Source organism: Geospiza fortis, unplaced genomic scaffold (assembly GCF_000277835.1).
Source record: "Geospiza fortis unplaced genomic scaffold, GeoFor_1.0 scaffold138, whole genome shotgun sequence".
Taxonomy (NCBI): Eukaryota; Metazoa; Chordata; class Aves; order Passeriformes; family Thraupidae; genus Geospiza; species Geospiza fortis.
The window spans coordinates 7,097,950-7,112,276 of record NW_005054307.1 but is presented as its reverse complement, the minus strand read 5'-3'; the positions used below and the strand labels follow the sequence as shown (position 1 = coordinate 7,112,276).

The 14,327-nt window shown below is 38.4% G+C and overlaps 1 protein-coding gene across 1 annotated transcript; it reads left to right on the top strand.

The window, feature by feature from the left end:
• Position 1: 1 nt before the first annotated feature.
• Positions 2-4,414, top strand: GATAD1 (GATA zinc finger domain containing 1; the record flags this gene model as incomplete). The annotated part of the gene is made up of 4 exons (XM_005418637.2): positions 2-169; positions 463-522; positions 1,609-1,792; positions 2,584-4,414. Coding segments are annotated over 4 exons (603 nt in total), but the record flags the coding sequence as incomplete, so codon positions are not given.
• Between the last annotated feature and the right edge of the window lie 9,913 nt (positions 4,415-14,327).

The following is a 14,327-nucleotide window of genomic DNA, read 5'->3' as shown; positions in this document are numbered from 1 at the left end:
GTTCGGGCCGTCCCCCTCGTATTCATCGTGCTGTTCCCCGCAGAGCAAGCAGGAGATCCACCGGCGCTCGGCGCGGCTCAGGAACACCAAGTACAAGTCTGCGCCCGCCGCGGAGAAGAAGGTTTCCACCAAGGGCAAGGGCAGGAGGCACATCTTCAAGCTGAAAAACGTAAGGCGGAGCGGCTGGGTCGGGAGCCTGTGCCGGGCTGGGGCGGACACGGAGCCCGCGGGAGGAGTGGGAAGAGAAAGCGGTCATGGGACTGCAGCACTCACTTCTCCACATAAAATCTTGGAGATGAAAACGTTCGCTCTGTTGCTTTGGGCTTTAATATAATAATGTTTGATAGTTTTCTTAGAAGATTATGTATCTGTATGTTGTCTGAAAAGAAAAACAATTTCTGGAACTTTACGGTTGATTTGTTTTAATGCTCTTGATTTTCTATTTCTGTATTCTTTTCTTAGCCCATCAAAGCTCCTGAGTCTGTATCCACTATAATTACAGCAGAATCAATTTTTTATAAGGTATGGTTTATGCAAATCTGTTTGCAAAAATTATTATTCTGTTTCCAGTGTCAAGAATTATCATGGACAGTGAAAGCACTAGAGATATAATCACAGAAACTGTTCTTTCTTGCCTGACAGTGGTGTAGGATTTTGGTTTGCCATAGTTATTGCCATTAAATCTTGCAAGGTAGTTTACCTAAGTAGTTTAAATAGTTACCATTGTCCCAGGTTTTTCTCTTCCAAGAAAACGTGCCTTTTTTTTTTTTTTTTGTAATTATTGCTGTCAGCATTTTTAAACTTAACTTGCACTGTGCAGAGGTCAAGTGACTGGAGATGATTATTTAGATTTGTGTGATGTTTCCTACCTTAGGTGCAGAACATATTTCCCATAGAGGGGGTGGGTTGCAGTGTCCCAACATCTCAGCTAGCTCCCATTTGAGAGCTGGTGCAAGCAGTCCCAAACACCTGGGAACAAGATCTGTTGGCACTTGCAGTGAAGCAAGAGGGAGCCTTCTCACATTCATGCTTGAGAGTGGCTTTACCAGCATGCCAAGGTGTTGGTGTTCTAAAGTTCTGACATTTGCTTTTGTTTCCCAGCAGTACAAGCAAACAGAATGCTTTTTCCCCCTTTTCCCTCCCCAAAAAAGTCAGGATTGGCAGTGGGAGACTGCACAGCCAGTGGTGGCCTGAGATTCCATACTCTCCAGCGACCTGATGCTTCATGCCTGGCATTCCACATGAATCTCTTGTTTGCTGTTGACCGGTTCAGAAAAGAATTACTGTCTTCTGTTTTTATCAGAAATTCCTAAGAACTATGTCAAAGCTTCTGTCCTCCTTATGTAGAATGTTGCTACTTTGATACTTTGCAGTGTTGTTGTGAATAGGCCTGTTTGGGGTTGTTTGTGTTCTTTTTATCTGTTTTAAAAACACCTTTCTTTCTTATGCCACTATTCTTTTGCATGTGGCTGAATTGAAGCTGCCTTTCAAGACTGGCATAAATTAGGAGAATTTAGGGTACTGATACTTAATATATGAATAAGGATGTGAAGTGAAGCTGACAAAAATCAGGCTGTTTGATTTCAGTGTCATTTGTACATCTTCTAGGGTGTGTACTACCAAATTGGAGATGTTGTTTCGGTGGTTGATGAGCAGGATGGAAGAACATACTACGCTCAGATCCGTGGGTTTATTCAGGACCAATACTGTGAAAAGAGTGCTGCACTAACCTGGCTCATTCCCACGCAAGCCAGCCCCAAAGACTGTTTTGACCCAGCATCCTATATCATAGGTAATCTCTGAGCCTTCACTTTGTGCAGCTACTTGGATGTGCCTATGCTAATGCAGAGTTGTATTCTTTGAATGAACATTTTAGCTTTTCAAGGTATTTCATGCACGTTCCACATTTTAGACTCTAATCTTGTAAACATCTCATTTACTGTAATAACACTTTTTATTTATCTTGTGTATATAATATGATAACCACTATTGCAGTGTGTGATTATCTTGTACTGTGATTATCTGAGTGTTTGTGGATACAATTACAGTTGTGCAGCTTTAAAGATTAAATTATTGCTCTATAGATAGGTTTAAACCATAGTAACTTTGATTCTGATATACCAGTCCAAGTTGTTTCTTTTAAAGTGACCTGAATTACTTGATCTTTATCCTGACATAGCATGCAAGCACTGGCACAGAGACTGTTCTGCTACTGATGATAAAATTAGTAATTCAGAAAAGTCCTTCTAACAGGCAGGACACAAATAGAATGTATTTTAAATATATTAACTACAGTATAGAATAGACTGTAGTGAATAAAATAGAATAGAATGTATTTTAAATATATTAACTACAGTATTCACTCAAATACCAGAATGCTTCAAGTGGGATGGAGGGGAAGATCAGCCCAGCAAAATTAAAGGTAGAGATTTCTTGCCTAATACAGGAGGCTGCCTTCCTAGGAAAGCCATGGATTGCAAAGGCAAATTCTGTAAGGGAATGTTGGCTGTTGTGGCATATTTTTATTCAACATATTTAGTTTTATGCCTTTAAGTTTTATCTTTGAATTTATTTTTTTTCTAGGACCAGAAGAAGATCTCCCAAGAAAAATGGAGTATTTAGAATTTGTTTGTCATGCACCTTCGGAGTATTTCAAGTCTCGATCATCTCCCTTCCCTACTGTTCCTACAAGGCCAGAGAAGGGCTATATATGGACTCATGTGGGACCTACTCCTGCAATCTCCATTAAAGAAACTGTAGCAAATAATTTATAATTTTTAAGGAATTCTTTGGACTAGTTATTTTGTGTGTATCCTCCAGTTTGTAAACCCCTTACAAGAAGTTTTAAAAATTATAAAATGTGCTGGTTTATTTTACAGATTATGGTATTTATTTTTTTTATATATATCAGACCTTTGAAGTGGAAGTTTTCATTCCTGTTGATGCATCATTTTGGTGCTCTGCTCTTCAGATATTATTGCTCATCTTGGGACATAACCACAAGTTTCATGTCATCTTTGACTTCTGAAAGTTGCCTTTAGTATTCATTCTTATTTTTTAAGTTATTTTCCAGAAGAGGAGTTTAAAAGATATAATCATCCTGCATTTTATATGACTGTTTAATTTAGTTAACTGTGACTGCTGGTTTTATTCCCTTGTTAAATAATTTAAAACTAGCTTCACCTAAATACCAAAATGGTCAGTGATGCAATTAACACTTTTCTGTTACATGGAGAGGAGTGATCTACCTGGATTTGTCCAGACTAAAACCTCATCCACAAAGAGGCACTCTAAAAGTCACCTTTTATGGGAATTTTGTTAATCTGAATCTGAAACATGGGCCATGTGTGTAGCTTTCTGCTAAACTTATATAAGGGCATACATTTCCTGGAAAATTGGATGCAAATTCAAAAATTAATGCTATTTGCTATCCTGGCATTCTCATTGCAGAAGTGTATCTGCATTTCCTGAGCAAGCCAACACTGACATATGATTTGAGTTGCAGACTGTTAATATTTGTTTGCCTGTTAGCTTGGACTCATAAAATTGATTTTAAATTGTTTTTTCAGTGTTCACAATTAATGATGGTAAGAAGAAAAAATGGTCAGGCAATTAAAATTAAAAAAAAATCAATAAGGGGAAAAAATTAATTTTATGTATTGACAGTCTCAGCATAACTAGGAATATGAATAAATACCAGAATGGGAGAAATGCCACATACTAAAATACCAATGAACATTTTTGCCCTAAACATTTTACAAGCCAGGCGTGAGATGTGCTTGTTTGGCATGAATTCCAAGGGCTTAGTGGTTCCTGCTACTTGCGAAGGACGAGAGCTGTGGCTTTAAGCGGCCTTAAATTTAAATGTACTGATATTTTCCTTTTTTTTTTTTTCTTTGTATGAACATAAGTGAACAGCACCCAGAAGGCCCAAATCACCTTTAAGATACTGTGTGAAAGCATGGAAATGTTTCACCAGGCTTCTGTTCTAACTTTATAAAAGGCTTTGATTTAAGATGTAACATATTTGAAATTCTCAGGTATTGACAAGTTTTAGTACAGTGGGACCTGTGAGGGCAGGAATCAGATAGATTTGTTTTGGCCTGCAGCCTCTGTTCTGCCTTCTTTAAATACAAGGAAGAACAATCAGCCTTAAGGGAGCAGATGCTAAAGTTAAGGGATACTGTCAATAATTCAAAATGCTCAGAAATTAGCAGTAGATTGGTAATACAGAGTTAAATCTTAATCTTCAGTCGCTTACAAAGATGAGATGTGTGCCTGTGTTTAGTGTGTTGCAGTGATTGATCCCAAGGTGACCTCCCTTCTCTCCATTCTCTCCTTTCAATTCCTCTGGGTTTTTTCTTCTTATTTCTTTATTAACAATTCCAAGAAAATAAAAATAACAAATCCTATATTTACAGTAACCAGAGTGACTTCCTTGACTCAAATGTTTCCCTTCCTTTTGTCTGCAGTCCACAAGGTTTTCACTTGGGATCACTGTAAAGTCCCTGTGCTGCCTCAGCATAATCCATGGGCCTGTCCTCTTCTGTGGGCTGCCTTATCTTATCTGAATTACCAGGGTTGGAAAAGGCCTTGATGGTTATTGGGCCCAATGAAGTTTAGCTGTGTTCCTTGTCAAATCCTTAGAGGAATAAGGAGGGAAACAATGCTTTACATTGTTTTGGTTTTTTGAGTTCCTACAAGGTACACCAAATGAAAAGTACTTTTTGCCATTTGCCTTATTTGTCAATAAATTGTAGTATAAAAGGGACAATTTATTTTTCATCAGAATACACCTTTCTAGAATTCAGTGCTGCTGGCAATTCAAGTATTATATTTCCAACTGCAGTCTAAACAGACAAAAATACTTTTTTTTCAGAGAGCTATGGAATAACTTCCTTTAGTAAACACTAAGTAATTTTAGTTTACTTTTTATTATACTGGGAAATGTTAAAAAATAATACAGATGAACAAGAATTCTGAGTGTAAGGTCTCAAAAGAGAGTGGATTTGCAGGCAATGACTGTAACTAAAGTGTTATACTTCATTTATAGGAATTTGAATGGTTGCACTGTCCTGTTTTTCTTGTGTTCAGAACATTACCCAGTAACACAGGGAAAATGATTGGCTCTCCAGACAGCTTCTTATGGATGGACTGGCTGAAGTGTGGGACCTCCAAGGGCAACGTCTCTGAAAATTCCTCATCTCTCTCATATTAGGAAAATGGAGGACAAAATGAAGACCTGCAAAATGGACTCACAGCAGAAGGAATATCAGATGATCCTATGGGGACAGGCTTTGATGCCCTGCAGCTAAGGGAGCTGAGCTCACCCATTTCTGTCTTCTAGCTTGGTAATTCCCCGTGCCAAAATGTAGGTAGGTTTCATATTTGTATCACTGGACTATGAGTGGATACTGCTGCTGAATTTATGGCCTTGTGTTGAGCTCCAGAGTTGTGACCAGCCAACAGTAATTTTCATCAAGGCATTTTAATTCTAAAGATGGAACTTGCAGCCAAGAGCTAAAAGCCACAGAGCATATATAAAATACTGAGTACCACATAGACATGTGGCCTGTGCCCTGAGGCACACATTGCAGGAAATCTGTGGGAGGAGTAGCCCTTAACATTCATGTGAACTTCACTGTACCAAAACAATACTTACTGGAGAAGGGTTTCCATTTGGACAATGGCTTTGTTGGGAGCAGAATACTTTCTGGGAAATGTGATGCAAGCACAATGGATAAATAAGTGTGTGGCTCCTTGAGCTCCTAAAATGAAGCTGGGGTTCCTCTCTTGCTGCTGTGCTGTGCTACATGATAATCATCTCAGTCATCCTGGCAGAGGTTGGATCAGGCCCCTACAGCTTGGTATCCAAGCCAATCCAATAGCTTTGCTTTCATGTAATGCAGCCTTCAACTTTAATATTATACAAGAAGCAAAGCATACATTTATTGTGATTTGTGGTATATGATGTATTAGGATTATTAAAGGCCCTAAATAGTCTTACAGAACTGAGAACAAAAATATTAATAGGTGTAGTATTGAAGTTTCAACTGCTCTTTACAGTTACTGAAAGACAAATTATAATTTTATTCTATTTTCACACAGATAGAATTGGTACATCTGTTAGATAGGAGACTACATCCCTCCAAAATTATGGAAGATGAGCATTATGTGCTGAAGCAGAAACACTTTTACAAAAGCTAACAGTTGTTAATAGTTCTTTTTGTGTGCTCCCTACTACACAATCTCGTGATCACTGATAACAGAATTTTTTATTTGGCAATTGTTTCTCTTTCACCCACACAGTCATGCTTACCTCCAGGAAGACTACATTACTTTTTTTTTACTCAGCCCTTCTAGTTGGTGATTTGTTTTACTTGAATTTAGCCTACAGCTTCAGTGAGATTATTTTTCTTTTCTGGTTTGGTAGCTTCAATCACAAGAACAACTTCATGGACAACATCTCCAGGTGGTTCATGCATCTTTATGAAATGCTTCAAGTACTTCTATGTCTGTTTAATCAAAAAGAAGTATTACTGGAATCTAGTTTTAATAGAAGGTTGTTTTAACCTGAACATATCAAGATTATCCTGTGCAGGGCATTTAAACTCTGAACAGTTAACCCAGGCACCTGCTTACGTATGGCAATTGGGCTCCTGCAACATCTTTTGAGCTCCTTCATTTAGGGAGAACAGAGCAGGAATATTCCTCTTTTCTCATGAAGCTCTCTAGGGGCAAAGTTGCTTTCAGTAGTTCCACCTGTCCTCCCACACTCCATCAGTGTCCCTGGGGACTTCTTTGCTGAAGACCATCACACCTCTCTGTGTTTGTCAGTGTAAAGTACCCTGCTGTAAACTGGCTCTGTCAACTGACCTAGGTTTGAAACAATCATGATACCTTTCCTCTTAACACAAATCTTACCCTAGAGAACTTCAGTAGGAATGTTCAGTTTTGTATTCAGATCGTCAAACCCTTGATAATCCTTCTCAGTGTATGTAGAATCCTACATAATGGATGTTCCCTTTCTCTCTGACTAGGTTACTTTTGTATAAAATTACACTGTAAGGCTGCTTGTGGTAGTGAATCTGAATTATGTAAGCAGAATTTGGGAACCTCTCCTCTCCTAAGCCTAGATTTCAGCAGGTCATTAAGAATTAAAGCAAAAAGTAACCTGTCCTTTTAATCTGTGTGCCCTTCTCATGTATCTATTTCCCAAATTGCGAGAATCCACATACAGAATTTTCCAGTTACCTCTCCTTAAAGACTTTCTTGGAGCATTCTTATAGCTCTTTTTCTAAACTATGTTGTAACAGACCACTGCTAGGCAAGGTAAAGGACTTACCTCTTCTTTATGAGATGCTGATTGCAAACTGTGGAGGAAATGGAAGTAGCTTTGGCATTTATTGTTGGCCAAAACAAAACCAAAAGCAAGCACTTAATGCCTGCAGAGTTTGCACAGCCTGAATATGGTTTAATTGCTCCATTGATAAGTGGAAATGATATGTTGTAACATAACATATCCATATGAGGCTATACAAAGGAACAAATACTGGGACAGTGCCAGGGACACATATTGCCATGTACTTCCTTGGTGGGCTCTCTAGTCAAGCTTAACCCAGCAGCTCCTGAATTAAATTGAGGCCATTAGGAAAGAAGGTCCACCTCAGCTTTTAGTCACCAGCAATATTTTTGACACAAAGGTCAAAGATAGAAAAAAGTAAAAATGTCTCTTCTAGAAAATTATTGTAAAAGTCAGTGCAAGATCTGGGGAAAATCTGTTTTAAAAAATCTCTTGTCAATTTGGTTTTACCCACCCACATTCCTGCCATAAAGGAGTGGCATGTGTGATAGGCTGTTTGTTTCTGACATCCCCAGTTCTGCTCTATCCTTTTTGATGCAGTGGGATGTAAACAGCACATAACATTTGACAGCACACATGAAGGAACAGCAAGGGGTTTTTTTGAAGGAATGCTTTCTGAAGTCTCTCTTTCTGTTTCTTCTCTATTCATTTCTAACATTCAAATTCCTTTTAACAACAGGCTGGTGTTTAATGGGGGATCATCACTTAGGAGTAACAAGCACTAGACCCTATCACATTATTTTTTCTTTTTTAACGAGACATTTTGTCTGCCAAGTACAGTCAAGTTTTGTGAAGGTCTTCTGTAGTGTTTTATTACCAACCTTTGTTTTTCACAGGCCTGAAAAGCTTACTCAACAGGGGTGTTTTTCAGCTGCTGGTGCTGTTTCACTGTTCAGTCCCTGTCAAGGTCAGATGAATAGGTTGAACACCACAGGTGTCTCTGCACAGCGCTGGTGTTAGACACATGCAGTGCTGGGGCACAGGCTCTGGGCTGGCCAGTACAAGGCATGGATATACTGAACAAGAAAAGGGCCTCACCAGTGACTGAGACTGGAAATACAAGGAGAGGGTGAGAGCTGAGACTGTTCAGCATGCAATAAAGATGACTTGGTGGGGGAGGGAAACTTACTGATGTGTCTAAATACAGGATAAAAATATTTATTGAAAGCACAGAGATCCACAGCAAGACAATCTTACTTTAGGAGGAGCCACAGCAAGACAATCCTACTATAGGAGACTCTATAGCAGCATTCTGTTAATTTTGTGGTTCTAGTTTCCTCTCACCAAACCTAAATAGTAGAGCAGATAGGGAATTATTTCTGCAAATACTTAAGTCAAATACAAAGCAAAAGAAGTCCCCATGCAATGCTGTCAATTGAGTATACATTACAGACCTCAAAGGTTTTTTAATAGTTAATGTATGAAAATGCTATCCAATTAATACAGGCACACAGAAATAATCTGAAAGGGAGCCCAGAAGCTGAAATTAAATGCCTCCTCAGCACTCAATATGCATATACAGAAAGGTGTATCAAATGTTTGAGAGATGTATATGCTTAGACAGAGCTCATGAATATAGAAAAACAATTTGCCAGTTAAAAAAGTTCAGCAAAATTTGAATATCACCTGATTCAGTATTTTCAGTATTCTGATTAAAATATACAGTCCATAATACATTGTAGTATGCACAACTATAGCACAAGATTTGAAGACTAAACGTAGCAGCATGAGGTTGTTGTATTACTTCATGCTTGGAATAAACTTGAAATTAAATAATCATATTTTGTTTCCACATTTTTAATGTTTAGAAAACGTCACCCACTGCAAATTCTCAATCCACCCATGATTCCCACAAATGACATTATTTGCAAAGATAACTGCCAAGGAACTCCAGGAAATAAAAGTTCACTTATGAGAGGCCCTGATATTTACCTTCCCTACCATGTGCAATGTCTTTGAGTGTTAATGGGTACTGTGTGCAAGACCTTCTCAAGCAGTGAACTTTCAGTGTATTGCCTTTGATTCCAGCTACAGGAAGAAAATACCTCAAAAAGATAACATTAAAAAACAATAGCATCTCAAGCACAGCATGCCTTGCTTAAGAGCATATTTAGAGTATGTGAGCTCTGACATATCCTGAGCAGAAAACAGGGACTGAGGCATTATTTCTTTTTCACAGAATCAGCTGCTGTGGGATGGCAGTTTCTCAATTGCTTTTCTAGCCTAGTTCCTCCAGCTATTAATGATATTATATGTACCCAAAGAACCAGTCTGTAATATTATTAATTAGAACATTTTCAGCTCCAGAAAGCTGAGAAACATGTGGAGACCTCTAAAGAGTTAATTTGGTTTGTGATCCATCCTGACAGCCAAAGGGACAGCAGGGATTCAAGCTGCTTCCCTCTGCTAGGATCAAGTGGGAAGGGTCTGAATGCTCAGGCTCCCATGGTCTGACAAAGGCGCAGACTGTGTCTAAACACAGGCACCACACTGATCAAGCAATTAGATAATTAGAACAACTTCAATATAGCTAAGAAAAAAAATGTTATGCATACATTTGTCTGTATCCAAAATACCCAGTTTTTTATTTGTCACCTTGCAACTGAGATTTGTAAGTGACCTTCCTGTAACATATATGCTCTATCTGTTGTTAAACCTTGTTTTCTGTCTTGGAAGAGGACACAAGAAATCCATCTTGCTTCATGTTTTGAAACATCACTACCATCCATCCTCACCACATCTTAGGTAAAATGTTTTTCTGTTTTGTCTGTGCTGCCGCTATTGGATCTTTCACAAACAGCTGTGAGCGCATTTATAATTTTCCATCAAGTGTGCAGATCATGAATATCAAGACAAGAAAATTAGAAAACATTTTAGCCTGAAATACTAGCAAGCACTATTTTGTGGACATTCACAAAACCAAACATTTCCACTGGGAAGAAAAGCAGTTTAAAGTACAGAGAAGAATGTGGGAAAAATTGGATGTGACAAACAATATTGTCCCTGGTTATGCAGTCCCAATAAGAATAGAATCACTGATCATGCTGTCTTGAACAAATGAAGTTTCCTAAACTCTGGGAAAAATTTAGATTTTTTTCATTTGTTGACATTTTCTTCTTAGCTGTAACTGAGAAGAAACCTCTACAAAATCACATTATACATTTTTCTCTAATTATCTGGGTAGGTTGTTACAGTACCATAGTCTCTCTTCTCAGGGTCAGAACAGTATCTTGTTTACAACACTTTGAATTCATTACAATTTACAGAGAAAGAAACTTGGTCTTAAAAAACAAGAACTGTTCTTCATAAAATACAGTTCTTCATAAAGTACAGGGAGTTTCTCTGCATTTTGTTACAGTGCCCAAATTATAAAATCAGCTCTTGTTGCCATAGTTGGACCCACCTGGGTCACAAGACTGAAAATCTGCAGAGATGAAACTGTAGAAGTACTTCAGTGCTGAGAACATATGCTGCTTGCAAAATAATAAGGAAAGCATGAAAATCTAAGATCTGTGTTATTGATACTTGCTTTTTAGTTTCTATAATGTGGCTTTTAATTTTTCAACTGCTAACTGGAAAGGGTGACTTTCTCCATCAATCACCTACAGAAAAAAAAATATCAGCAAGAATAAAAAGATTGAATTTTCAAAGAGGTAACTTATGTTACACAACTTATGTGGCAAATACATCTTGCAGTCCTTGAGGGGAAACATTTGCAAACCAAATTTACTCGTAGCATGACAAACTGAGAGCTGACAAATGTCAGAGCAGAACAGTGCCTGCACAGAATGAGTGCAATCCTACACATCTTATGACACCCCCCTGCTGCCACTCTGCAGTCTGAGAAAATGATGGGCTGTCTCAAAAAGCACTGCACAGGGCCCCATCTCTTCGCTTGGCCTTGGGTTGCATTTTCAGCTTTTTCTGATTGTTCCCTGCAAGTTCATCTCACCGAAGAAAGGCCTGTGAAGAGGCCACCCTACAGCCTGTATTCCACCCTACAGCCTTTTCTGGAATTCATTTCACCATAGCAGGGAGTTGGGATAAGATATCCACTTAAAACTAAGAAATGAAATTAACATTTCTCTCTCCACCTGCCTGCCTGCTCCAGCTGCTCAGGGAAGAAGGAGCAACCTGGGAAGGCTCTTCAGTAGCTCCCAACCATGGCCCCTTAGGAGAGATCAACTTTTCCTTGTGCTCCATGGAACAGGGGTCTTGCATTCCTTATAGACAGAGAGGAACAGCCTCGTGTGTCTCCTGCCACCCCAGCACTCTGCCTGCTCCCCACTGCAAGAGTTCAGTGCTGCTTTAGACCCACTGTCCTCACCAAGACATGGCTCAGCCAGCAGGACCTGCAGGGCTGGACAGCTGCTGGGGAAGGACAAAGAGATCCAATCACCTAACATGGGAAGAAGGGCTTGGCAAACACTAAAACAGTAAACCACCCAATAGCTCCTGTTGTAGCCTTTAAGTATCTAAACAAGGTCACAATGCTCTAATTATAAAATAACTTCAGCAGTGCTTTGGCAATATACAAGCATTACATTAAAGTAATACATATTATTAAGAAATAATTTTATTAGTATTTCCTGAAACTTGGTAATAATTATGGAAGTGGAGATTAGCACTGAATCTGTAATTAGCTCATCTGAAGGACCCAGTTACCTTCCCAACAGAAAATGGGCATTAAACCATGTGGATGGTTTTAATCCTGCCGGTGCTAATGCTGGAATTATATAAATTGGTACTGATGGCATTTTGTGGGTGGTTCCAAACATTTTGGTTTTTATTCTTTGCTTTTTATTCTACAAAGCTGCTGATCTCTGGAAATAAGGGAAATTGCCCAACACCTGCATGAGCTTAGCAATTTTTGATGTACCAAAATCCAGTTTCAGTGTCCCCACTGGGTCTCCACAAGCTCCATACTGTGCTGTAGCTGTGCCTACATAGGTAGTAATCATTCCTGCAGAATCCTAAGAGCTGGTTTTGTGTAAACAGGGAAGAACGAGCTCATCTTTTTGCACTCAGGAGTCCCAGACTGACTTTGTCCCTGAGATATGATTTCAACTAATTCAAGCTATTAAAGACTTTTGGAGACTTTAAAGACTGGTGGGGGACAGCACTGCTGAGAGATGCAAAATCTGCCCTGGTTAACTAGTAGCAGCTGACATGACTGTTGTAGGACATTACAGGAAGGCCACATATATGAAAGTCTTAAAAAAGCCCTGCCTGCTGTTAGAGGATATAGAGGATTGATTTTCGCCACTTCTTTTCTGTTAATCTGATTTACACTTGTGACCTAAACACCAGCAAACTGATTTAGCATTTCTACTACTGCCTGAACATCTCAAAGTAGTTAATCCTGGACCTCTTTGTTGCATCACTGCAACAGCAGGCTAAACCTTGGTCAACAGATTTCCATTTCACTGTGGTGCCTAAGAGAGATTGTTACTGTTTGGGCTATTTTAGAAAGGGGAAAACTCAAGCAATTGAACCTTAAAGGCAAAATTCTCAAGGGGTGGCAGTAAATGGGTTATTCCCAAATAATGCCTGTGAGAGACAAGTGAATCCTTACCTGTCAACTGACATTGACAAATTGTAGTCCAATCTCCCAACTTTGTTCCACAGGATCAACTCTGCAAATACCTGCCGAACTCATGCAAGAAACTCTGTTCTATTTCTGGTCTCTTCAAAGTTCCTCCACAGCTTATGGATTTATGATTGTTATCTTAACTTCTTGGAAAGTAGGCTTCACTCCCACCCTACTGCATGAGCTTAGGAGCTATGAAATAATAGACAAGGAGTCAGATCCTCATGCACTGATACAGCATGCATGGATTTTACTATTTTCACAATAACTAGGAGTTATTAAATAAATTAAGCAAGAAGTCAAATTATAAATTACATTAATAAGATTTAAAAGTCAATTATATATTTTAATAATTTTATATATATGTACACACACACACACACCCAGTTAACTGGAGTAAAATAGCCTGTGAAAAAAAATCAAGTTTATGCAATGCTTTTGCTTTGAAATTGTGTTTTAAAATATTTATTTGCTTTTAGGCTGGAGAAATTGACTATGTTTCTGTAATGCCACAAGAGAGGGATGGAGAAACTCCCCATATGGACATTAAATGCACAGATTGGTCTACACAAAATTTAGACTTGTTTGGTGAACTAAAGGCTAAAGTACATTTCAAACCTAATATAAATGATAAAATTCTAGTGTTTTAACCAGGCTGGTAACTGTCATGCTTAAAATATTGTCAAGCAGAGTTCTAGCTGGTGACATCATCTATTGAACATAAGGCTAAGTAATTTAAGCCTCCACAGATGTTGCTTATCTTTTAAGTTAATTTCAAGTGGATTAAGAAATCTTTTCCATTTTTCTCTTTGAAAATAGAACAAAGTTTGATTCCTTAAGAAATTAGACAATCAATGACCTTGTGAAACTTTTCCTATACACCAGAAATACTGTTTCCCAAAGAATAAATGTGATTTATGGCAGAATACCATTAAAAGGACCCAACACACTGGATGAGATTTAATGTGCCCCAATGCCCCCAATTCCTGGAAAAGCAAATCTGTAAGATTTTCATCATTAAGAATTACTAGATTCCCTCAACATTCAGACATATAAGTTTCTCAGCAGAGTTAATTGCAGCAATTAAACCAGGATTTAACAGAACTGACCTGCTACCTCACTTTTTCCCCCCCCTGAAACTTTTCCAGTCAATACTCAGTCTAGAATGGCAGATCACTTTCAAAACAGGTACATTTTCCCAAAGCATTATTTGAAAAAAATAATGCTTTCAGCTAACCAGCTGAAAGAAGACAGCTCCAAACATAAAATTAATTTTAAGAAAAATTATTGAATAGTAGTGGAAACCAAGTTCCTATTAAAAAATTTAAAGAACCCCTTGCACACTGGAAACAGGGTTACTGTTTGCATCATTTA